Source organism: Gossypium hirsutum, chromosome D08 (assembly GCF_007990345.1).
Source record: "Gossypium hirsutum isolate 1008001.06 chromosome D08, Gossypium_hirsutum_v2.1, whole genome shotgun sequence".
NCBI classification, from domain to species: domain Eukaryota; kingdom Viridiplantae; phylum Streptophyta; class Magnoliopsida; order Malvales; family Malvaceae; genus Gossypium; species Gossypium hirsutum.
The window spans coordinates 2,069,926-2,093,936 of NC_053444.1; the positions used below are offsets into that span (position 1 = coordinate 2,069,926).

At 31.8% G+C, this 24,011-nt stretch overlaps 1 protein-coding gene across 4 annotated transcripts; it reads left to right on the plus strand.

The window, feature by feature from the left end:
* Positions 1-1,813: 1,813 nt before the first annotated feature.
* Positions 1,814-22,912, plus strand: LOC107926280 (RNA-binding KH domain-containing protein PEPPER). 4 transcript variants are annotated; one of them, XR_005917366.1, is made up of 8 exons: positions 1,814-2,189; positions 2,667-2,916; positions 4,054-4,202; positions 4,281-4,535; positions 5,125-5,319; positions 5,670-5,807; positions 19,445-19,592; positions 19,697-22,912. XR_005917366.1 is itself a non-coding variant. In XM_016857092.2 (7 exons), exons 1-7 carry the CDS (start codon positions 1,899-1,901, stop codon positions 22,425-22,427), a joined length of 1,293 nt encoding a protein of 430 aa, XP_016712581.2. In that variant the 5' UTR covers positions 1,814-1,898; the 3' UTR covers positions 22,428-22,912. The 4 variants fall into 4 exon arrangements, 3 of the variants coding, with proteins under 3 accessions (XP_016712581.2, XP_016712582.2, XP_016712579.2); XM_016857092.2 differs by lacking the exon at positions 19,445-19,592 and having other exon boundaries at positions 22,413-22,912; XM_016857093.2 differs by having other exon boundaries at positions 19,445-19,864.
* Positions 22,913-24,011: the final 1,099 nt, after the last annotated feature.

A 24,011-nucleotide genomic window follows, 5' to 3' on the forward strand; every position in this document is an offset into this window, starting at 1 on the left:
AGGCTTAATGCATAAATTGGTACTTGTGTTTTTGCTGGTTTAATATGGTACCTAAATTTGACAAAAGTTATAGTGTTTAATTCGGGGTTTAGAGTTTATTTAATAAAAAATCATAATTAGCTAGCAATATTAGCAGTGAATTTTCATCGAATCAATCCTAAATAATTAAATTACATCAATAGGATTGTATTTGACAAATCAAAAGCAAAATTAAACAAATTCACAATTAACACTAAATAACTTCATTCAGATCAACCATAAGACTCGAATTAGACACTAAAAAGATAATATTGTTACTTCAAGTACCAAAATATATAGTTTTTGTCAAATATAGGTACCATATTGGACCAAAATATAAAACAAGTATCGCAATAAAAAAAAGTGTAAAAACCAGGTACCAAATGATATATTAAGCCTAAAAAAATACATAATCTTACTATCATGTTTATAAATATTAAAATACCTTTTTTAATGGGTAAACTACACCCAATGTCACTAAACTATTACTAACTTTACTTTTTAGTCACTAAATTTTAAAAAGTTACAAAATGGTCATCGAACTATTAGAAAGATTTTATTTAAGTTATAGTGTTATTAAAGTCGCTATTGTATGTCATTTTCTATTCACATCGCTTGCACCAATCGAAATATTTCATTCTTATTCTCTTCTATGGTTCATTTTTTCATGAAACAACATTAAACGTTACGAGTCTACGAATTAAAACTCAAACAACTTTATTTTCTGATATTCGACATTAATTATCAGATCGTTTGGATCTAAGGCATGCTCTACTACTCATTGATGGGTACCAATCAACCTTACTGATCGTCAACTCATCACTTGGACCTTGCTAGTTTGACTAAAAAATAATTAACATCACGACTTAACTAAAAAAGTTCAAATAGCTCAATAGCTTAAGTGAAAACTTTCATATAGTGTAATTATTATTTTGCACATTTTGGAGTTAAATGTCATCAACGTAAACTTGTGAATAGTTTAGTGATATTGAGTGAAAATAATTATGTAATATTTTTACTAAAAATTGACATGAAAATGAAATATTGTATTAGTAGAAACAATAAAGTAAGAAGAGTGTATATGATGGTGTATTGGGTTCATATTAGACATGATCATGGACTGGTTCGGATGGGCTGAAGCATAAATTTAGGCCCATTTTCGGGTTGGGTCAATCTAAATTAAAAATGCTAAACCTGAGTTCAACCCAACCACCCGTATTATTTTTTTTAGATTTTTTATATAAAAATAAATTTTAAAAATATAATAAACCAAATACACTAAAAACATTAAAATAAACATTTCTCAACAAATTGAAAATACATTAAAAAAGTCTTTATACTTAAATAACACTAAGATAGTTGCTACTTAACAAATAAATGTCTCTAAAATAGTAGCAAAATCGTAAAACAACAACATAGCAACAACAAAACAGGGAAAAAAAGTTTATGGGACAAAAAAATCATATCCTAGGCTCAGCCCATTTAGAAAACGAGTATTATTTTTTGTCTAAATTCATTTTCGAGCCTATATTTTTTCCCAAATCTTTTTAACTTTTTGGATAGGCCTTCAAATCGGGACGAGTGGCCCGACCCATGATCAAGTGTAGTTCCGATTTTATTATTAGCATACAATTTTTTTTAGATTTTATATAAAAACCTTAAATTAATATTTGTTATTTTATTAAAATAAAATTATTTTAGATATAGATTTGTGAATGTAAAAACACCTTATTTTAATTCAACACAAACCCGACCCGACCTTATCTATTATAAACACCTCCGTAGTAATTGACGAACACCGTTTTATTTTCTCAAGCAAGTCGAAATAGAAACCTCTTTTTCGAAGCCCCGACCAGCTCTTGCAAGTAAAAATTCCCGCCATGGAAATCGCCGACGCCTCGGAGAACGGTTCGGCAAAGACCCAGGCACCGAACAACACGGCTATAGTAGCCGACCCATCAGCCGTAAGCCCTTCAGAAACGACCGCTAATAACCCAGCAGTAGAGAAGTGGCCCGGCTGGCCGGGTCACTGCGTTTTTCGGCTCATCGTGCCGGTTTCTAAAGTGGGCAGCATAATTGGCCGTAAAGGCGAGCTTATCAAGAAGATGTGCGAGGAAACCCGGGCCCGTATCCGCGTACTTGATGGTGCTGTTGGAACTCCCGATCGAATTGTAAACGCCCTTTTTTATTTTTTTAATTTTTAGTTTTTACCTTCAAATATTTTCCTTATTTTCTCTTTCACCGTAGTCGATTCATTGGGCTCTCTTTAGTTTATATAATAAGTTTGATAATGAAAAAACGAGCTAAGGGTAAAAGAAGCGAAACTTTAGGCCTAATTAATCTATATTGATGCAAATCTTGTATCTCTTGATTCGAAAAAGTTAAAAATTTCGTTTTTATTTTCTTTTTGGTAGCGAAAAATTGCAGTAAAAGTAACAACTGAGCGTAATAGGATGGTTTCCCATTGTGAGATTTATGTAAATCTAGGTACCCTTTTGTAACTATTACTGTATGGAGAAGTAGAACTGTTGTTTGTAGGCAAAGATTTGATTTTGGAGCAAATAGTAAGTACTCTGTCCATTGTGAGATTTATGTAAATCTAGCTACCCTTGTACTGGTTCCTTGAATTTATTGGCTTTTTCTTGTAGGTGCTAGTATCTGGAAAGGAAGCACCAGAGGCGCCTCTTTCGCCTGCAATGGATGCTGCTATAAGAGTTTTTAAACGTGTCTCAGGATTGCCGGACAACGATGGGGATGCTAAAGCAGCTGGAGCCGCATTTTGTTCCATCCGGTTGTTGGTAGCTTCTACGCAAGCAATCAGTTTAATCGGAAAGCAAGGCTCCTTAATTAAGTCATTACAAGAGAGCACCGGTGCATCTGTGAAGGTGTTGTCAACAGGTATGTTTTGTACTTCTTAAAATATGTAAGAGTTCTTTGCATTTAGGTTTCAGTTGGTGCATATGGATTGGGTAATGAAATATATTTATCTTGTAATTTTAATGCTCTCTCCCTATTTTGTGTAACGCTATTGTTTTGGGATTATACAATCCTTTTGCCTTTTGATTGAGTTGTTTAATCCTCGTCATATAGGATAAAACCAACTGATTGTTCTATCCTTTAATTAAAAAGGTCGAGTAATTGATAAATATGAAATTAAATAAGAACTTATCCTACGCATTCCCATGCTAGGCATGAAGTAAACCTTAAATCAATAAAGTCTTGGCTTAATTCTGCATGGCTCAGTGCATTAATGGATAATTATTGAGATCCCGTGCCCTTTATTATTTATTTAATGGGTGCACGCTTATGCTCATTTATGTGCATGCTTCATTTATCTATTTTGGGGGGATTTCACGTGCTTTGGTTATCTGTTTGTTTTGGCTGGAGGGACTTTGTTGGAAGGTGTTATTGCTTAAATCAACCAAACTTGCCTCCTCTTTTAATTTTAGTAAAGATTTGGAGAACTTAAGGATGCCCTTTTTCCAGCTGAATGTCTTCTCATCCCTGTTAAAGTGAGGGCCCTCCTTGGTGGTGCATGAAGTTTTCCAATCTGTATAGCTGAAAATTCACGTTCCTGAGACTTAGATAACATAATGATACCTGCTGTGTGATTTTAGCTAATATCCTAACCGGCTGATTTTATTGCTTAGCTTTGTTATGTCGAGGAATCAATAAGTGGCTGCCTTAGGTTGTAATGTCCAAAATCTACAAAGTGTTGGTCATATTGTCTGCTTCAATCATTTGATCCTTTGATAATTCAGCTGAACTTTACTACTATTTTAACTCAAACCGTTGCAATTGTATGGTTCTAGACGCATAGAAGCATTTTTTATAACTTGTACATGATACTTACGATTCTAGTAATAGAAGGTAATAAATTTTGACGTTTCCTTCGATTATTTTAGACCATTATGGTTGCATAAATTGTACAATAGATCCAAGTTTTTGTATATTATTCTGTTCAAGAAATGCCCTATAAATCATTGATTTTTTGGTTTCTGTAAAATTCACGATGAACATGTTTCTATTGTACAGATGAAACACCATCTTATGTGGTAGCAGATGAGAGGATTGCGGAGTTGCAGGGGGAAGCCCTGAAGGTTCTTAAAGCTCTTGAAGCAGTGGTGGGGCACCTGAGGAAATTTTTGGTTGATCACACTGTTCTTCCTCTTTTTGAAAAGACCGTAAGTTCGATTCCTATCAAACTGTTGTTATGTAGACTGCAGCTGTTTCATGCTAAGATTTGCTATGTATGTTTGTAGCATAATGCGGTTGTCACTCAAGATCTCCAAGCAGAGACAAGGGCTGAAAAGTCATCTCTGCTTACCGTTTCTCAAAGTGGAATCGGAATTGATCTTCCTATTACAGCAAGGAGAGACTCTTTATTCCTTGATCATGAAAAACAGTTCGAATCACGAATCCCATCTGGAATTTCATTCTACGGACAGGATCCTGCACTTCCGACAGTACATTCTAGTTCAGGGCTTCTTCGAACTGCTGTTCCTATAGTTACTCAGGTTTGTTTTTACGTGTGCCTTGGTTATTATTACTATTTTTTAATTCCTTTTACCAAAATGGGAGAGAGAGAAATCAGAGATTATAATGTCAAACAAGGAAGGGAAAGGGAGATATGGAGATGAGATTGAAAATTAGAGGGCAGAACCAAAATAGGGTAAGAGAGGGAAATCTCGTATTCAATACTCTAAAGTCTCAATAATTCATAACCCGAAGCTGGTCGAAATTCATAATCCGGTGAAGCATTTATTTATACAAGACATGAACATAAAATGCCAAATAAGTAAAACCCCAAGGTGATTCTCCATGAAATTAAGTACTATTTTAGTTAGTAGTTAATTCAAGAGGGTGAGAAGAAAATCACTTTGAGCCATTTTTTAGGTCATTCATGCCCTACTTGCTCCAAATCATTGCTACTTGAGTTAAAGAACTTGAATGTGGCAATCTTTCTCTTAATTACATGCTCATCATTACATACATTTAATTCAGCTTAGAGATTTTTTAAATGATGTTTTGTTGTTGAAATTAGGATTTTGCATTACATTGGTTTATTATGTATTGTCATTTCTCTTCTTGCATTTATGGAATCAGATTGCTCAAACCATGCAAATACCATTTTCTTATGCTGAGGACATTATTGGGATTGGAGGAGTTAATATTGCACACATTCGTCGCACTAGTGGAGCCGTCATAACCGTGCAAGAAAGTGGGGGCCTATCTGATGAAATAACGGTTGAAATTAAAGGCACCTCATCTCAGGTTCAGTTGGCTCAACAACTTATTCAAGTAAGACACTTTCCCATAAGACCTATTTGTTAATTCATTATAACCGGCTGGCGTTTCAAGTTTTACTATCACTATTACTTCTCTTTTGCTATGTAAATCATGGAACTATGCCTCCTTTGTTCTCTCTTTAATGGGTTTGATCCGTGTTTAACATCCTTATTCAATGCATATTTGAACATGGGTTCCAATATCTGATACTCTAAAACCCCTCTAATACATGGAAACCTTGAGAAAAATTGAACACACATCCGACACACAGCCGAAGACTAGTAACATGAATAGATATTTTTCTCTATAAACAATCATTTTGGTGCTTGCATTATTTACATATTAAGACTGTTTTAATACAGGAATTTATGAGCAATCACAAGGATCCGGTTATGAGCAGCGGTTACAGAGACACGAGTTATAGGTCCTCGTTTTCGCAGTTAGGCAGCTCATCTGCACTTTCATCCCAACCCTATGGTGGATATGGGGGATCTTCAAGTGTAAGTGGCTACTCTACTTTTAGGCTTTAAGAAAATTATCATTTTACCTTAAATTCACTTTGGAGTATGAACTTGAATGAGTGTGTTTCTCTGATGGGATTGACAACGGGGCGGGACGGGGCGAGTGAGGAGTGCAGACTCGGGTTAAGTTTCAGAATATATCTATAAACTTAATATAAATTATATACATATATATATTTATATATATGTATGTAAAATTATTAGTTCATATTAATGCTTTCTTGAAAACATTTGATGTAATAGGGATACAAGTAAAATATGTAATGATTTACATCCAAGTTTGACACTCAAAAACTTTAAACATTGAACCTTTTTTGCCTAATTCTACTTCAATTATCTGATAATAATAATGCCATAAGATTATCTAATTAATTATCTTTATATTTGTAATTGTACCCAAAAAATATAATTTTCTCTATTATGTCCATTTACATAATATTTATTGTTAAAATACTGATACACACAATATATGTTAAATTAAAAGTAAGTAATGCTTATTCCTCAAAAAAAAAAAAAGTAAGTAAATAATGCTTAAGAAATAATTTTTAATTTTCTAAATATAAAAATTAGTGTGTACTATAATGTATTAAAAATATTTACAATATATTATTTTACGTATCATTTTAAATATAATGTATGTAAAAGGAATGCAAGTACGATTTTATTACCATAATTTTGAATTATATTAATAATAGTATCTAAGAAATTAAAAGTATAAAAAAGATAATTATTATTTCTACAAGGATTAAATAGGCATTTTATCTTTATTTTAATATTATTTTAGTCAATACAATATAATAGCGTCTTTTATTTCATTTAACAAACCATTCATAATCGAAATAAATAGCGTTATTCAATATTCAATAATTTTATATTCAAATTGAATTTTTTTTTCACATATTAAACATTTATTAAATATTCAGTTAATTTTACATTTAAAATGAGTAATTTCACACATGACCCAGTATGTTTTTCCCACCTATTTTTATTATTAATATTAAAAAAAAATGTTTAAACAATAAAATGGGTTGGTGAGGTTCATGAATATCATGCGCTTAATGATGATTGATTTCTGTACCCAATTTGATCTTTAAATAACACCTTTTATAAATAATTATAATAATAAATAACGATTGTGAACCCAAGTTAACATATTTTATATAAATATAAGTGATTAAGTTGTTTAGATTCAAGATATTCAGTGTTGTTGGAATTGGATTAGATCAGGTAAGTTAGGTTGAAATCTAAAATCGTGAAAAAGATTGATAGTTGCACTGGTTGGGTTTTGTAACAATTTTGGAATTTTTATTAACTTCTATGATTTTTTAATTATGGTTAGACTTGTTGAATTAAAATTTAAGGAATATTCCCTTTTTAGATAATTTTTAAAATTTTAAATGAAACTTCTATTTTAAGAATATTAAAAAGATATTAACATGCCTTGACCCTTATTCTATAATTATAATAATTTTTTTATTTTTTGATAATTTTTTAAATTGAATTGGTTTCACTTTATTTGGGAGATTAACCTAATAAAAAGAAAAAAAATATTATTAGAACTAAATTTTGACACAATCAGATGGGGAGAATTTTTTTTTCTTCTAAATTATTTTGGGAAAAATAATGTATTAAAAATATGAGTAACATTATGTATGTTTTTGGCTATGTAAACATACATAAAATTAAAAAATATTAATATTGTTTGGTGATATTTTATTTATTTACACTTAAAAAAAGTGATAGTTAATTTGTAAAATACAATCTTAGATTAAACTAGTATTTGGATAAACTGAATATATTTCTGATGATTCTTTTTTCTAATTTAGAGTTACAAATTAAATTATCATTACAAAATAAGCAAATTATCCCAAGATAATTTTTAAAGTAAAATTTAAATAATAATTTAATATAACATAAATACAATACCTGTCCAAGAACCTAATTGATTAATTGCCTAAATTGAATTATTAATTAATGTGTTGAAAATTATATATCAAATAATGTTAATTAAATTTAGAGAATAAAAATGTTAAATTTAAGGAATAATTAATATATCAAAATTCAAATAAATAAAATATTAGTAATACATCTAATCTGATTATGGTACGCCCAATGACTACATATTATTAACTTTGCTTTAGTGATCATATTATTATGTTCAGTATTTATTTTTATGCGTTAAATAAATTAAAAAATAATAATTTTTTGACCCTATGTTTGGATAACTTTGTTCATTTATTTATTTAAGGGAAAGTTAATGGGAGTTTAATACTCGGTTGCTTTTCTTGAAATCACTTAATTTTTATTTACTCCAATTTGTATAGAAAATTAATGAAAGGAAAGATATTTCCCTTCCTTTTTTTAATTTTAACCATCCAAATAAAATAAACCATTATAGACAATCATTTCTTTAATTTTCCATAGTTTAACCAAACAAAAGTTGTGGAAAGTACTTCCCTTTCTTTTATTAGTTTTAACCATCCGAATGAAATATTGCTTAACCTTTCCTTTATCTTCTTTTACAATTATTTACTCAAACATAGTGTTAAAGTGGTAAGACTATTCTTGAACTGATCATGGTTGTGGATTGGAGCAATAATAATACGATCTAGCTTGGTGTGCGGTTGATTGATAACAAGGTGTTGTTATGAGTATGAGAGTCAATGCATGGATACATGTTAGAGAACAATGAATTGGATTGACTCGACAAGAGAATGCTTATTGGATTGACTCGACAAGAGAATGCTTATTGGATTGTTATGTGAAGGTCACAATGATTCTCATAATGCTAATGGTGTATGTGATATTTGGACTTGAGGTCACCATGGTTCCCAACCTCAGAAGTCTATTCGGTAATTCAGAAATAAAAGATTGGACGTTACTAGTATGATTGTCTTGTGATTTATTTTCAATCTAAAGATCATTGACGAAGGGATAGATTGCTTGATAACGTTATTGTGGAAAAGTTTTGTTGAAATTCATATCCCTATTTTTAGGCCTTCAAGATTCGATTAGTAAGGTTTCAAAATCATATCGATGGTCGAATTGGTCAAACCATCAGTTTACAAATAGATTGGTTTAATCTGTTTAAATAAATAAATTATTAAAAGGTTTGTAAAAATTTAAAAATAATAAATTATTTAAAAAATAGAGAATCATTTTAGTTGGTCCAATTGTCAATTCAATTAGGGTTTTAGCTCGGTTCGCGATGTCTAACCCTTTTCTAGATCGATATTCCAATTGTTTTTTTGTTTTGATCGATTGGTATGGTTTAAACAACATTATCTATTAGCATTGGTAGAAGGTTGATGGTGACCTTTTGTCTTTAAATGATTCTCTTTGATCAACAATTAGGCATATGACATAAAAGTTGGGATGGATGCATCCTAATTCGATTTACGCTTATCGATCAAAAGTGAACCATTCACTCTCTTCCACTTAGATTTGGTATCTCGCACTTGGATTTGTTGGTTTGGGTGATACGGGGTTGCGCGCGGACCAAGATCGAGTTGCCAAGTCACGAGAAACTCCTACGAAAACCCTAAACAATTAGATCTGAAACGAAACAGAAAATTAAAAGATTAGATTTTTGAATTTTCAGATCTGAAATAAAATCCCCAAATCAGCAAAGAATCAAATTGAGAATAGAAATAAGTGTTAGGGTTCTTGAAACCCTCAAGGAGATTGTGATTCTGCCAAATTGAACACCAAGATAGTTTTCCCCAAATTTCGACAATCTAATTTCACCCAAAAAGAGTATGGAAAAACCCTAGAATTTGGGAATTTTTGGGCTGATTCCTTAAGATAGAAAAAGGCTGAAAACACAATAAGAACAGAAAATAGATTAGATAATGATTCAGCACAAGTAGAAATAAAGAAAGAATTGACAGTAAGAAATTAAAAGATAAGTCCTAAGAAGCCTTGAAATCCCGAAAGATCTCACAACTCCCTTCAAACGGCTCTAATCTCCCCTCCAAAGAATATCAATGGCAAGAAGAAGGTTGAAGATGGCTCTCACAATCAAAAAGATTGTTAAAACAACTTCTAAAGAAAACTCAAGAGAAAATCCTTGAAGAACTCAAAGAGAATTTTCACTCAAATCAAATCTGAAATTTTCAATGTAATTGTAATGTTCTGTAGGGTGGTTGGCCAAGCCATATAAATAGGCCTTTCAAATGTTTTCCTAATTTAATTAGAACACTAAAACTAAAACTAAAAAAAAAACTCATAATTATTTTAATATGGAAATTCGGCCAAGGGTCTTTTATTTGGGACTCTTGGATAAACATTTAAACTAAGTAAAATAAATAAATAAATAAAAATAAAACTTTACAACTTGGGCCACTTTGACAATTTGGCCTGATTTTCAACTAAGTATGGGTGGATTTCTTGATTGGGCTTGGAATCTTCTTATTGGGCCTTGCCCTCAAGAATTTGGGCTTGTGATCCATCTCCTACCGAAATTGAATCGTTGATGCTCGTAATGGAGATCCAATGCGCTTTGGCTGCAAGATTTGGTGTCTTGGACCAAGATTCACAATATTTGAAATCTTGATTTTCCCTTTCTTTTGTGTACGCATCTAAGGCCTTACTAACAAACTCCTGGATGGTCCCATTTAGTTTGGAACGCATTTGTCGGGCCTTTGATCTCGTATCATTCCCCCATTCCTCAAAAAGATTCGACCTCGAATCTGAAAAATCAAATGGGGACAAGTCAGCCACATTAAAAGTAGAACTTACATTGTACTCACCAGGTAGATCAATTTTATAGGCATTATCGTTGATCCTCTCGAGTACTTGGAAAGGCCCATCGCCCCTTGGGTCCAACTTGGTCTTTCTTCTTGCAGGAAATCGTTCTTTCCTCATATGGACCCAAACCCAATCTCCGGGTTCTAGGACAACCCGTTTGCGCCCCTTGTTTGCTTTGTTGGTGTTGGCATCATATGTTTTGGCTATTCGTTGCCTAGCCTGCTCATGTAAGGATTTCACCAACTCAGCTTTCTGTTCACCATCTAAATTAACAATGTGTTCAAGTGGTAATGGCGCAAGATCAAGTACTGTTAGTGGGTTAAAACCATAAACAAGTTCAAATGGAGAATAACCAGTTGTAGAATGAATAGATCTATTATATGCAAATTCAACAAACGGTAGGCATTCTTCCCAATTTCTAATGTTCTTTCCCACAACAGATCGTAATAAAGTCCCTAAGATCCGATTAACTACTTCGGTTTGGCCATCAGTTTGGGGATGACATGTAGTGGAATAAAGTAATTTAGTACCAAGCTTACCCCACAATACTTTCCAAAAGTGGCTAAGAAATTTGACATCTCTGTCAGAAACAATTGTTTTAGGGATGCCATGAAGTCTTACCACCTCTTTAAAGAATAAGTCTGCTATATGTGTAGCATCATCTGTTTTGTAACAAGAAATAAAATGTGCCATCTTTGAGAACCTGTCAACAACAACAAATATACTATCTCTTCCTTTCTTATTTCGAGGCAAACCTAGAATAAAGTCCATGGATAAATCTACCCAAGGTGAAGTAGGAATCGGTAAAGGAGTGTAAAGGCCATGAGGCATTACCTTAGATTTTGCTTGTTTGCATGTAATGCACTTGGAACATACCTTTTCCACATCCTTCTTCATATGTGGCCAATGGAAGTGTTCTTGCAATATGTCTAGTGTTTTGGCCACTCCAAAATGTCCCATTAATCCCCCACTATGGGCTTCATGAATCAACAATTCTCTCATGGAACACTTTGGTATGCATAACCTGTTTAAACGAAAAAGAAAGCCATCTACAAGATAAAATTTTTCAAAAGCAGTATGTCCACAATTCTTATAGATATGGCTGAAATCAGTATCATCATCATATAACTCTTTAATATGTTCAAACCCTAAGACTTTAGCATTCAATGTAGTTATTAAAGTATATCGTCTAGACAAAGCATCTGCGACTACATTATCTTTACCTGTTTTATATTGAATCACATAAGGGAATGTTTCAATGAATTCTACCCATCGGGCATGTCTTTTACTCAACTTACCTTGTCCCTTTAACCATTTAAGAGACTCATGATCTGTATGTATGACAAACTCATTAGGCAGCAAATAATGTTGCCATACTTGAAGTGCACGAACTAATGCCAATAGTTCTTTGTCATAAGTCGAGTAATTTAACTGTGCACCGTTCAATTTCTCACTAAAATAAGCAATAGGTTGCTTATCTTGCATTAAAACGGCGCCGATTCCAATTCCTGAAGCATCACACTCAAGTTCAAAAGTTTTAGCAAAATCAGGTAATTTAAGCAAAGGAGCAGAACATAACTTAGCTTTTAGAGTTTGAAAAGCTTTTTCTTGGGTTTCACCCCATTTGAAACCCACTGATTTCTTTATAACTTCAGTCAATGGGGTAGCAATAGTAGAGAAATCTTTCACAAATCGTCTATAAAAACTGGCTAAACCATGGAAAGATCTCACCTCAGTTACCGATTTAGGAGTCGGCCACTCCTTAATTGCCTTAACTTTGTCCTCGTCGACATGAATACCTTGAGCACTAACTATGAAACCTAAGAATATTAGTTTATCACAACAGAATGTGCATTTATCAAGGTTGGCAAATAATCTTTCAGTTCGTAGAATATCCAAAACGGTTCGAACATGGAAAACATGATCATCTAATGACTTTGAGTAAATTAAAATATCATCAAAGTAAACTACTACAAATTTACCCAAATGTAGCCTCAAAACATGATTCATTAATCTCATAAATGTACTAGGTGCATTAGTAAGGCCGAAAGGCATAACTAACCATTCATACAATCCAAATTTTGTTTTAAAGGCTGTTTTCCATTCATCCCCTTCCCTCATTCGAATTTGATGATAACCACTTTTTAAATCAATTTTTGTAAATATTATTGAACCATGTAATTCATCAAGCATATCATCAAGTCTAGGGATTGGGTGTCGATACTTTACCGTTATCTTGTTGATTGGGCGACAATCAACACACATACGAAACGTACCATCTTTCTTTGGCACCAATAAGACAGGAACAGCACAAGGACTTAGGCTCTCACGAATGTACCCTTTGTCTAGTAATTCCTCCACTTGCCTTTGCAATTCCTTTGTCTCCTCGGGATTGCATCTATAGGCTGGTCGATTTGGGATTGAAGCTCCGAGTACTAAGTCAATATGATGTTCTATCCCTCGTAAAGGTGGTAAACCTTTAGGGGCCTCACTAAAAACATCCTCATAATCCTGCAAAAGAGATTGAAACACACTAGGCAAATTTTCGTTAATGTTAGATAAAGATAAATAATTTTGCCTAAACCTCACAAGGATACAAGGCTGTTTATTAAGTAGGGCTCTCTTCACATCTTTTTTTGTTGCCAAAAGATTTTTTCCGCTCATTTTACCACTAGAGGATTCACTCACCTTTGGGCTTTTTAAATTTTGACTTTTTCCACTACTATTAGCCTCTTTTCTCTCTGTCTTTTGTACTTGCTCTTTCTCCCTTACCCCCTCACAAAATTTTATCATCCTCAATTGATCTTTATATACATCAGTAGGATTTAAAGGAGCAAAAGTGAATTTCTTGCCTTTAAATACAAGGGAGTATCGATTAAGTTTACCTTGGTGTGTAACATCGTGATCAAATTGCCAAGGTCGTCCAAGGAGCAAGTGTGCCGCATGCATGGGGACTACATCACACCATACGTCATCCTCATAATTGCCGAGTTTAAAAGTGACCAATGACTGTTTCGTAACTTTAACTTCGGAACATTCATTAAGCCACTGAAGGTGATATGGCTTAGGGTGTTTGGTACAAGGCAACTTTAAAGAATCCACCAAATAACTACTCACTACATTCGAGCAACTACCACTATCAATAATGAGTGAACATAAGTTACCTTTAATAAAACACCGAGAATGGAAAATATTGGCCCTTTGGCTATCATCATCTTTCATCTGAATGTTAAGGGTTCGACGAACTACAAGGCATTGAAAATTAGCAAAGTCCCCTTCCTTTGGTGGTTCGACCAACTCGTCGCCATTAACACTGTCATCCACAAGGTCTGGCATATCTGGATCTGTATTATCAGAGTCGGAAGTGTACTCACCGTTATCTTTTAGAAGAAGTAATCTCGTGTTAGGGCATTCTCTACTATAATGACCACGCCCTTTGCACTTAAAGCATTCAATCTCACGAGTCCTCTTCGCACTCGAATCACCTAAATTGGGTTGCTTAGAAGGTGTTTGCGTTTTAGCAGGAGCCCCTTTTTTCCAATCTGATTGTTTACTTCCATTACTCAAAGAAGACTTGTTAGTAACAAAAGGTGGTTTTGAACTCTTAAAATCAGAATTGGAATTGTTACCTCGATAATATTGTGAAGTAGAGAAGGACCCAAACCTTTGTTCCTTTAATTGTTGCTCGATCTCAATGGCTTTGTGAACTGCTTCTTCCAAATCAATGTAAGTTTGTAGCCTCAATGTATTAGCTATCGGCCTGTTCAAACCATCAATGAATCGAACCATAGTTGTTTCTTCATCTTCCTCCACATTAGCTCTCTGAATGAGCATCTCCATCTCTTTAAAATATTCATCCACCGTCCTACTACCTTGGATAAGTCTTCTCAACTTTGTTTTAATTTCTCTATAGTAGTGAGGTGGAATAAACCTTTTACGCATAATCTGTTTCAACTCATCCCATGTCGAAATCTTACCTTCATAATTCCGATGGCGGTTTACCCCAAGTTGGGTCCACCAACTTAATGCATAATCAGAAAATTCCAATGTTGCTAATGCTACCTTTTCATCATCCGGACATTTATAATACCGAAACATGAGTTCAATCTTAGATTCCCATTCACAATAAGTGTCAGGATCATTCTTACCACGAAATTGGGGAATTGTGAATTTCGGTTTTGCCAAAGAAGGTTGTCCACGATCATGAGAATCGTCATCCATTCTAGGGACACGTCGAGGGCCGCGCCTATGGGGCTGGTTATTCCTATCTTCCCTGATTGGATCTTGATATTGAAGTTCTTGATTCATTCGTACCTCATTCAAAGTAGTATTCAATGCTTGAAGGGTAGCATTTATTTGTGTGATTGCAACAGTGTGTCCTTCTAACTGTTGTTGGACTTCCATAAGTGTATCATTATTATCACCTTTAGACATCTTCAAAACCTGTAAAAAATAAACACTCAACACTCAAAAATAAAAGTTAGCAAACCTCACCATTAATCACTCAAAAAGAAAATTCAAATTCTCAATGAGGTCGAATTCAATCTTGTGAGTTCTTTATCAGAGTTTATATCAACCAATTAGAGAGTGTGAACCAAACTACCAAAGAATCCTAATTTGCACTAGGATGCCAAAAACTGACGAGACACCAATTGATTCGTGTTGCACCGAGGAAGAAGTTGTGCACACGTTTAAATCCTACTAACACAAGAAACAAGAAGGTGTTAGATAACGTAAAGGAAGAATAAAGGTAAACAAATGAAAACCTACAGCTAAGAATCAATAAAAATTGCTGAAAACAGAAAACCCGAAAAACTGCGGAGTAACTTGACAACTTCGTTCGAGGTGTTCCCGATCTCCAAAAATCACGAAATTAAATCTGGAGTGTCCTTATATATTTAATTTTTGATCTGGAAAATTTGGGCACCAAATTCAACCCGCTGAATATTTTTTTAATTTTTTATTAGATTTCGTCTTTTTTCAATTTTTTGACTTTTTCGACTTATTTTTTTGCGGGAAATATTTTTGTATATTCAATAACAGTGCCAAAAATATGTATGTAAAATTTCAGATCAATCAGAAAACGTTTACCCACTCAAATGAATTTTTTTCGAAAATTTTTCTGGGTAAAACTGCTGTTTGTAATTTAAAAAATAGAGATCAGTTTAGAAATCAACCAAGAACACCCAAAACGCCCAAAATCTGATACCAAATGATACGGGGTTGCGCGCGGACCAAGATCGAGTTGCCAAGTCACGAGAAACTCCTACGAAAACCCTAAACAATTAGATCTGAAACGAAACAGAAAATTAAAAGATTAGATTTTTGAATTTTCAGATCTGAAATAAAATCCCCAAATCAGCAAAGAATCAAATTGAGAATAGAAATAAGTGTTAGGGTTCTTGAAACCCTCAAGGAGATTGTGATTCTGCCAAATTGAACACCAAGATAGTTTTCCCCAAATTTCGACAATCTAATTTCACCCAAAAAGAGTATGGAAAAACCCTAGAATTTGGGAATTTTTGGGCTGATTCCTTAAGATAGAAAAAGGCTGAAAACACAATAAGAACAGAAAATAGATTAGATAATGATTCAGCACAAGTAGAAATAAAGAAAGAATTGACAGTAAGAAATTAAAAGATAAGTCCTAAGAAGCCTTGAAATCCCGAAAGATCTCACAACTCCCTTCAAACGGCTCTAATCTCCCCTCCAAAGAATATCAATGGCAAGAAGAAGGTTGAAGATGGCTCCCACAATCAAAAAGATTGTTAAAACAACTTCTAAAGAAAACTCAAGAGAAAATCCTTGAAGAACTCAAAGAGAATTTTCACTCAAATCAAATCTGAAATTTTCAATGTAATTGTAATGTTCTGTAGGGTGGTTGGCCAAGCCATATAAATAGGCCTTTCAAATGTTTTCCTAATTTAATTAGAACACTAAAACTAAAACTAAAAAAAAAACTCATAATTATTTTAATATGGAAATTCGGCCAAGGGTCTTTTATTTGGGACTCTTGGATAAACATTTAAACTAAGTAAAATAAATAAATAAATAAAAATAAAACTTTACAACTTGGGCCACTTTGACAATTTGGCCTGATTTTCAACTAAGTATGGGTGGATTTCTTGATTGGGCTTGGAATCTTCTTATTGGGCCTTGCCCTCAAGAATTTGGGCTTGTGATCCATCTCCTACCGAAATTGAATCGTTGATGCTCGTAATGGAGATCCAATGCGCTTTGGCTGCAAGATTTGGTGTCTTGGACCAAGATTCCCAATATTTGAAATCTTGATTTTCCCTTTCTTTTGTGTACGCATCTAAGGCCTTACTAACAAACTCCTGGATGGTCCCATTTAGTTTGGAACGCATTTGTCGGGCCTTTGATCTCGTATCATTGGGCTTGTCAATTTGTTTTTTCACTATGTCGATGGTGTTTTAGCGGCCCAATAGCAATGTTAAAACCTTGAGTTCGAGTTTATTTTGTGTTAACACATGACACTAATTGGATTTTGATGAGTTTTCGATTAGATTTATTTTGGTTACTTTTGGTTTAATATTCGATTTACTGATTTTATACTCCCAAATTTAATATTTTAGTTAGTCACAATGGTTAAGTGTTAATGCCTTTTATTGCTTACCCTAGTCAAGCCCTCCTCTATACAATGTAGGTTTTGCCAAAGGTTGGTGCCTAACCATTTTATCCTAATATATTTAGGGACTTAAAGGCAAGTAAGTTGGTAGGTTCATTAGATGATTTGAGTGGTTATTCATTAGCTTTTTTTGGGAATTACATAAGATGTAATAATTTGTAAAAATTGCTTACCTAAATATCTATAATATTAAGTGATTGGCTAAAACTATTTTAAGAGGAGGTGAAGTATAGATTTTGATCTATTAAGAATTCTTTAATAAGAATTTTCGAGATTAATAGTGACCATTATTAATTATGAATAAAATAGTGAGTATCTTTTAATAAAGTCTTGTTTTAAGTGATCATATCATGGTATTTTACTTTGTGCATTTTTGTGGTTATAAATTACCATGGCATCAAAAGCATCTAACACCCTTTCATTATAATTAATCTTTGAGGAGGACAAGTTAAATGGTCTTAACTTTTTGGATTGGTATCTTAATTTGAATAGTCATCAAACAAGAACGAAAATTATATTTTCTTAAAGATTCCATTCCTAAGCCCTCAGCGATTAATGCTTCTCAAGTTGATAAGGAAGGTTACAAGAGGCATCTTAATGATATGGTATACATAAAATGTCTAATGCTTGCCACTATGACTTTAAGCTTTAAAACCAACATGAGGACATGGTCGCAAATGATATGATCGAGCACCTAAAATAGTTTTTCAGGGGCAAGCACGTCAAGATTGGTATGGGAATTTTAAGGCCCTACTTCAATGTAAAATGGTAGAGGGAACTCATGTTCTCAAGATGATAGACTACATAAAAGTTCCTGCAAGAGTTGGCCACTAATGTTGTCTTGCAATTATTCTCGGGCAGTTATAGTCAGTTCATTATGAATTACAACATGAACGAGACATAAAAATCTTTGCTAGAGTTGTTTAGCATGTTGAAAACAATTGAGGCAAACTTGAAGAAGCTTGTACTCAAGGCTATACTAATGGTTTGAAGGGGTAAGGGCAAAAGTAAAATACTGAAAAGATAGTGCTAACGGCAAGTCTAAGTGCTTTAAAGTTGCATTGGAACCAAAAGGTGAAAGAAGCTTGTACTCAAGGCTATACTAATGGTTTGAAAGGGTAAGGGCAAAAGTAAAATACTGAAAAGATAGTGCTAACGACAAGTCTAAGTGCTTTAAAGTTGCATTGGAACCAAAAGGTGATGTGGTTAAAGAAGGTAAGTGCTTTCTCTATGATCAAATCAAATGTAGGAAGAAGAGTTCTACTTATATTGAGAAACTTATGAAGATGAAAGGAAGTAAGGCTTTTGGTTCAGGTATTTTTGTTGTTGAAGTTAATTTGTTTTGTACTAGTTATTTGGTATTTATTATCGAACGTGGTTTTCACATATGTGCTTTTGTACAAAGACTACAAAGGATATATATGGAACAATAAGTTTAGATGCTAGATGTGGTTCTCAATACTTTGTTACTTTTGTCGACGATTTCAATTGTTATGAGTATGTTTACCCTATGTTCCATAAATCTAAAGCCCTTGAAATGTTTAAGGACTTCAAGGATGAAGTAAAAACTAACTAGGCAAAAGTATCAAGACTCTCGATTAGATCGAACCAGAGAGTAGTTAAGCTAAGAGTTTGATGACCTTTTCAAGGAATGTGACATGGTTTCACAATGTACTACTTTTGGTACTCTACAATGGAGTGAAGTGTTTGAAGGGAGGAATTCAACTCTGTTAGATATGGTTTGATCAATGATGAGTCATACAAATGTTTGTACTTTCTTTTAAGGAAATACATTAGACTAAGATGCTTTTACACTAAATCGTATTTGATCTAGATGTGATTTTGTGAAGCTTATGTTAGATATCAGATATTTACTAAACTTAAACAAAAATCTAATAAATACATCTATGTAAAAATCCCATCAAGGACAAAGTATTATTAGTTGGACATGTATCATAAAAATGGGTTCATATTTAGAGTGGAAAGTGGAAGAAAGATTGAACTTAAAGAAGTTTAAGGTCTATAAGACTTTATTGAACCGAAGGTAGAACAATAGCAAGCTCTACAAGTTGTGGAACAAAACTTATGAAGAAACACATGCATTGTATAGGTGTGTAAGATAACATCATGAGTTTAAGAGATATGGATTTCTTACTATAATGTATGGTGATGTTCTTCTTATGGATTAAGATGACCTTGTGAATTGTTTTGGCTACAGTAACTTGAAATCCATATTCCTATTTTTGGCCGTTCAAAGCTTCGGCTAGCACGAGTGTAAGGAGGTTGGTGGATTTCGATTTCAAAAAGACTTTGATTGTTGATCTAGTGGATGCATAGAAGATGGTACGAATGAATTGTAGTTAAAGGTTTGTGAAAGCATTTTTCGATTATGTGAATGTGTCATCTAGATTCGAGCTACACTCATCAATTGAAGGTAAACCCTATACACGCTCCCTTTCACTTGATTCAGGTTTCTCACAATTGGGGCCATGAAATTCGGCTTGTTGGTTTGTTCTTCCACTACTCCAATGGTGCTTCGACGACACAACAAATAACAACAAAAACTAGCATGTATATTAATGCAACAATAAGTGGCTCAAAATTTGGAATTATTTAGTATCAATTAGACACAACAAATTTGAAAACATGATAGTGACTCATGAACATAATATAAAAAAATAATAATAAAAACACAATTAAGGGCGAGGCCTGGAACCTTTGGGGAGAAATTAAGTTCAATGTTTTTATAAGAGCTAAAATGTAACTTTACTATTTCATTAGCTTATAGTTTTATAATTTTTGAATGATTAAATTAAAATTTTAGCAGTTTAATGGGCCAAACATGTAATTTTTCAATTTAAAGGGGTTGGAGGCCTTTGTTAGCCGCTTGTCGTCGCCCTTGAACACAATGATAACATATAAATACTTAAATAAATATTAATTTTATCATAACCTATATAATAATGAGTATGGTTCCCATCCTATGCTTCGTGTTAAGTTAATTATCTTTTGTTGTCAAATTATTAAGTAAAACTTTGAAGGTTAAAATATGTTCAATGTCAATGTCAATTTACTTTTTCATACTTTTAAACCCTTTTATTAAATCAAACGAGTAAATCCATAAAATTTAATTCAAGATTTTCATTAATAAGAGTTCACTTTATTTGTTTTATTATGTTTAAATTTAGGATTTACTATCTATATTTAGTTTGACATAAATTGGTACATATGCTAGACTTGTCTAAGTGTCAGGAGTCGGGTCGGGCTTGAGTAAGAATTTTTACAATAATGAAAAATATTTTTATTTAAATTTAATTATAAAAATATATAAAATATCAATTAAAATATTTTTTTATATTTTATTAATTTTTGAATAGTGAAAGAGGTTTTTTGCGCGGGTTGTGCCAATCTGAAAATGGGCTTGGACTTGAAACTTTTTATGGAATTGAGCCTCAATCTGGCTTGGCCCATGGACAGTTTTAATCCACGTAGGTGAATCAAAGGGGGAAGATAGGGACTTTGGCCCTCTACAAAATGGAAAAAAATTGTTTTGTGATCTCCTTATAAATGATAATAAAATAAGTTATTACATGATAAAATTACACTTTTGGTCACTCAATAATTTATAATTCAATTTTGCCCACCTAAAAAATTCGTGGCTTCACCTTTGTTAGTCCCTCTACTTTTATAGAATCGTTAGTTTGTCCAAATTATTGGCACCTTAATTATTTCAATTAAAACGCTAATGCAGATTTTATTCTAAAAAATATGCATTCTAACTTATAATGTTGAGATTGATTTTTTTTTGTGTTAGATGTTTTTAAGAAAAAATTATGTCTACATTTTAATCGAAATAATTGAGGACAATAACTGTTTGAATTAAATAATGTCATTATTAAAGTAGAAGATCAAATTATGTCAAATTAAAATATAAAAATTAAATCTCGAATGTGATCATAATAGAGGGATTAAAATTGAAATTTTATTGTTCGATATGAATGATAGGTTTGGATAGGTGGTGGGGTGAGGTGTGGTGCGTTTAGTTTATTTTTTGTCTCATGCTACCGTATTTAATCTCATCGTATCACTATTTTTACACTAACCGTAAGTTACATACCTTCCATCCAAATCCACCCGAAGGCTCTAAATCTTAAAGAAAAAAACAAATAAAGGTAAAGTAATGATTTATTTACTTAGGTGTTAATTACATTTTAGTTAGTTCTTAGTAAATTCTAGGTTTACAATTGTTTGGTAGACTTTTAATATTTGTAATATAAGATAAAAAAAAATAGCAACGAAATAAATCTTATAATATAATTTATTATAAGATCCTTATATTATTAGAAAATTATATTTTTATACAATTATATATTAAATGTAAAGTTAGGTATCATATTATAAAAATTTCTTTTCATACTTTCAAATTAATACAAAGTTCATTATTTTGGGTTAAAAAAATTATAACTAAACTCAATATATATTTTAATTTTTATTTATTATATAAATTTATTTAGGTGAAGTTAATAAAAAAAATATTACATTTGAGGTAAAATGATTTAATATAAAATTTAACTTTTTTTATTAACATATAAAATTTATTATAAATCAACTCATTTAACCAAAGCTTGTGAATTGAATTAGAATTTTTATTTATATTTTTAATAATCATATTAATAATAAAATAATATGGAATGAAAAATTAATATAATGAGCAATAAAATATGAAAAAAAATGATAAAATTAGAAATATAATGAAAAATATTAATTATTTTTGTCAATTCAAAAGATTTTTCAAACTTGTATTTATATATATCAATTTTTTCAATTCATTAAATAATGTATTTTTATTTCATATTATTAATGTAAAGTAATATAATTTAAATTGTTGAACATAATCAAAATATTTTAAATAATAATAAAAAATTCAAACCATAAATGAAATTTGAATGAAAATAATTATGAAATTAGACTTTTTCTTTTTGTGATATTTTAGCTTTTAATTGAATGAAAATACTTACATCTTGAACGATAATACACGAATATAATAAATAATAAAAGATATTTTTATTAGTTAAAAAAAATATTTGATTTTATTTTTATAGATTGTAGATTAATATCAATATATGATTTTGTGTTATATTGTTATATATTGGATTTACATAATGCAAATTCATATTGTTATGTAGGAAATCAAAACTTAAAACTTTCAGATCAGCTCCTATCATGCGTGATGCTGCCATGGCTTCAGGTTTCACTTAAGAAATTTGTGGGATTTCGCCCTTAAGATATTAGCGCCCCCATCGGCGGATAAACCCGAGATCGCACCATCCCTCAAATGTCAATCTCCCGACTCCGAGCCATTTGAATATGTCGCAGCTTGTTGAATATGTCGGTTTTATTAAGCTAATGAATCCGACAGGAAAATGAGTTTAATATTTATAGTTTAGGATTTTGATGGAACTTGAGTTGTTTAAGTGAGAAGCAAATATCGGTGTTATCTGAAAGATAAATTACCAAAGCTGAATGACTAGACATGAGGATGGGTGTAAGAAAGAGCATAATTGTAGATCTATCCAAGAGTAGACCGTGAATTAAAATTTTGAAAATATTTGAGTCACGGTTCGATCTCATTCGGGAATAATGTTTTGTTAATTATGAATGAAGGATGAGTTTTTTTTTCTTTCAATTGTGTTTCCCCTTCTTTTTTATAGTTTATATAGCTCCGCTTGTACTTATTCAAAGGTCAAGTTATCATCTAGGCTCAAAAGATTTACTCAAAATATGAGAAGGTTTTGGCAAAAATGTTAAGCTCTACAAATGAGCTTGAATAAGATTATTGCGCTTGTATCTTATTTAGCTCAGTGTTAATCTCACACCTGGCTTGACTCAAATATAAATTTAGTAATTTTAAATATATTTATATAAAAAATTGTCAATACACCATCGATGAGTAATTATGACACTTTATCATTCAGTGAAACAAAATAAAAAAATCAATAATCATATCTTAAAACTTAATTTAAACTTGTTAGTTCAAAAGCCCAAACTATACTGAAATGATAAATTGTTTAATTATTAACAATATTTTCAAAGTCGAACTGATGGTCAAACTGGTTAGGTTATTGGTTCGTCGTTTGATCCAAACAGTTCGATTAAATAAATTATTAGAAACCCCATAAAAATATAGAAAAAAATTGAATCGTTGCTTTTTAGTTTTGTTCAATTGATTTTGAACCTAAAATTTTTCTCCAAATTAATACCTCGATCGATTTTCAATCTAATTGACCAATCAAATCCATAAATAGGTCATTTTGACTCAATTCACTCGAATTTTTTTAAAATTTTTATTGATATTTATTTCGATTGAATTTTTAATTTTTTTAACTTATTTTTATAATATAAACTTTTATTTTAAAGCTTTTGAACATTAATCGATAAAATTTTAAAATCACTTTCATAAATATTTATAAAAAAATTATATGACATTTTTTAGAAAAAAATATTTTTATATAAAGCTCTTAAATAATTCTTACTATAAAAATAACATATTTAGCTTTACATAATCAAAATTTTAAATTAAATTAAAAACATTCTTTCAATTTCTCAACAATTCTAATCATATTTTGAGTAAAAGAAATACTTCAAGTAAAACCAACAGTTCAAGACTCCATTTGTTTCAACATAAAAGCTTTTATGAAAAGTATTTTCAGCTTTTTTTGATGTTTGCTTTATGTAAAATAGGATGATCAACGTAAAAGGTTTTCAATAAAATGTCTTACCAAATT

What these genes read in the sequence shown, in the direction of transcription:
- LOC107926280 (XM_016857090.2), top strand. Translation starts at nt 1,899, where the DNA reads ATGGAAATCGCCGACGCCTCGGAGAACGGTTCGGCAAAGACCCAGGCA. An exon ending in TTGGAACTCCCGATCGAATT is followed by an intron (nt 2,190 to 2,666) that starts GTAAACGCCCTT and finishes TTTTTCTTGTAG; the next exon opens with GTGCTAGTATCTGGAAAGGA. An exon ending in TGGCTCAACAACTTATTCAA is followed by an intron (nt 5,320 to 5,669) that starts GTAAGACACTTT and finishes GTTTTAATACAG; the next exon opens with GAATTTATGAGCAATCACAA.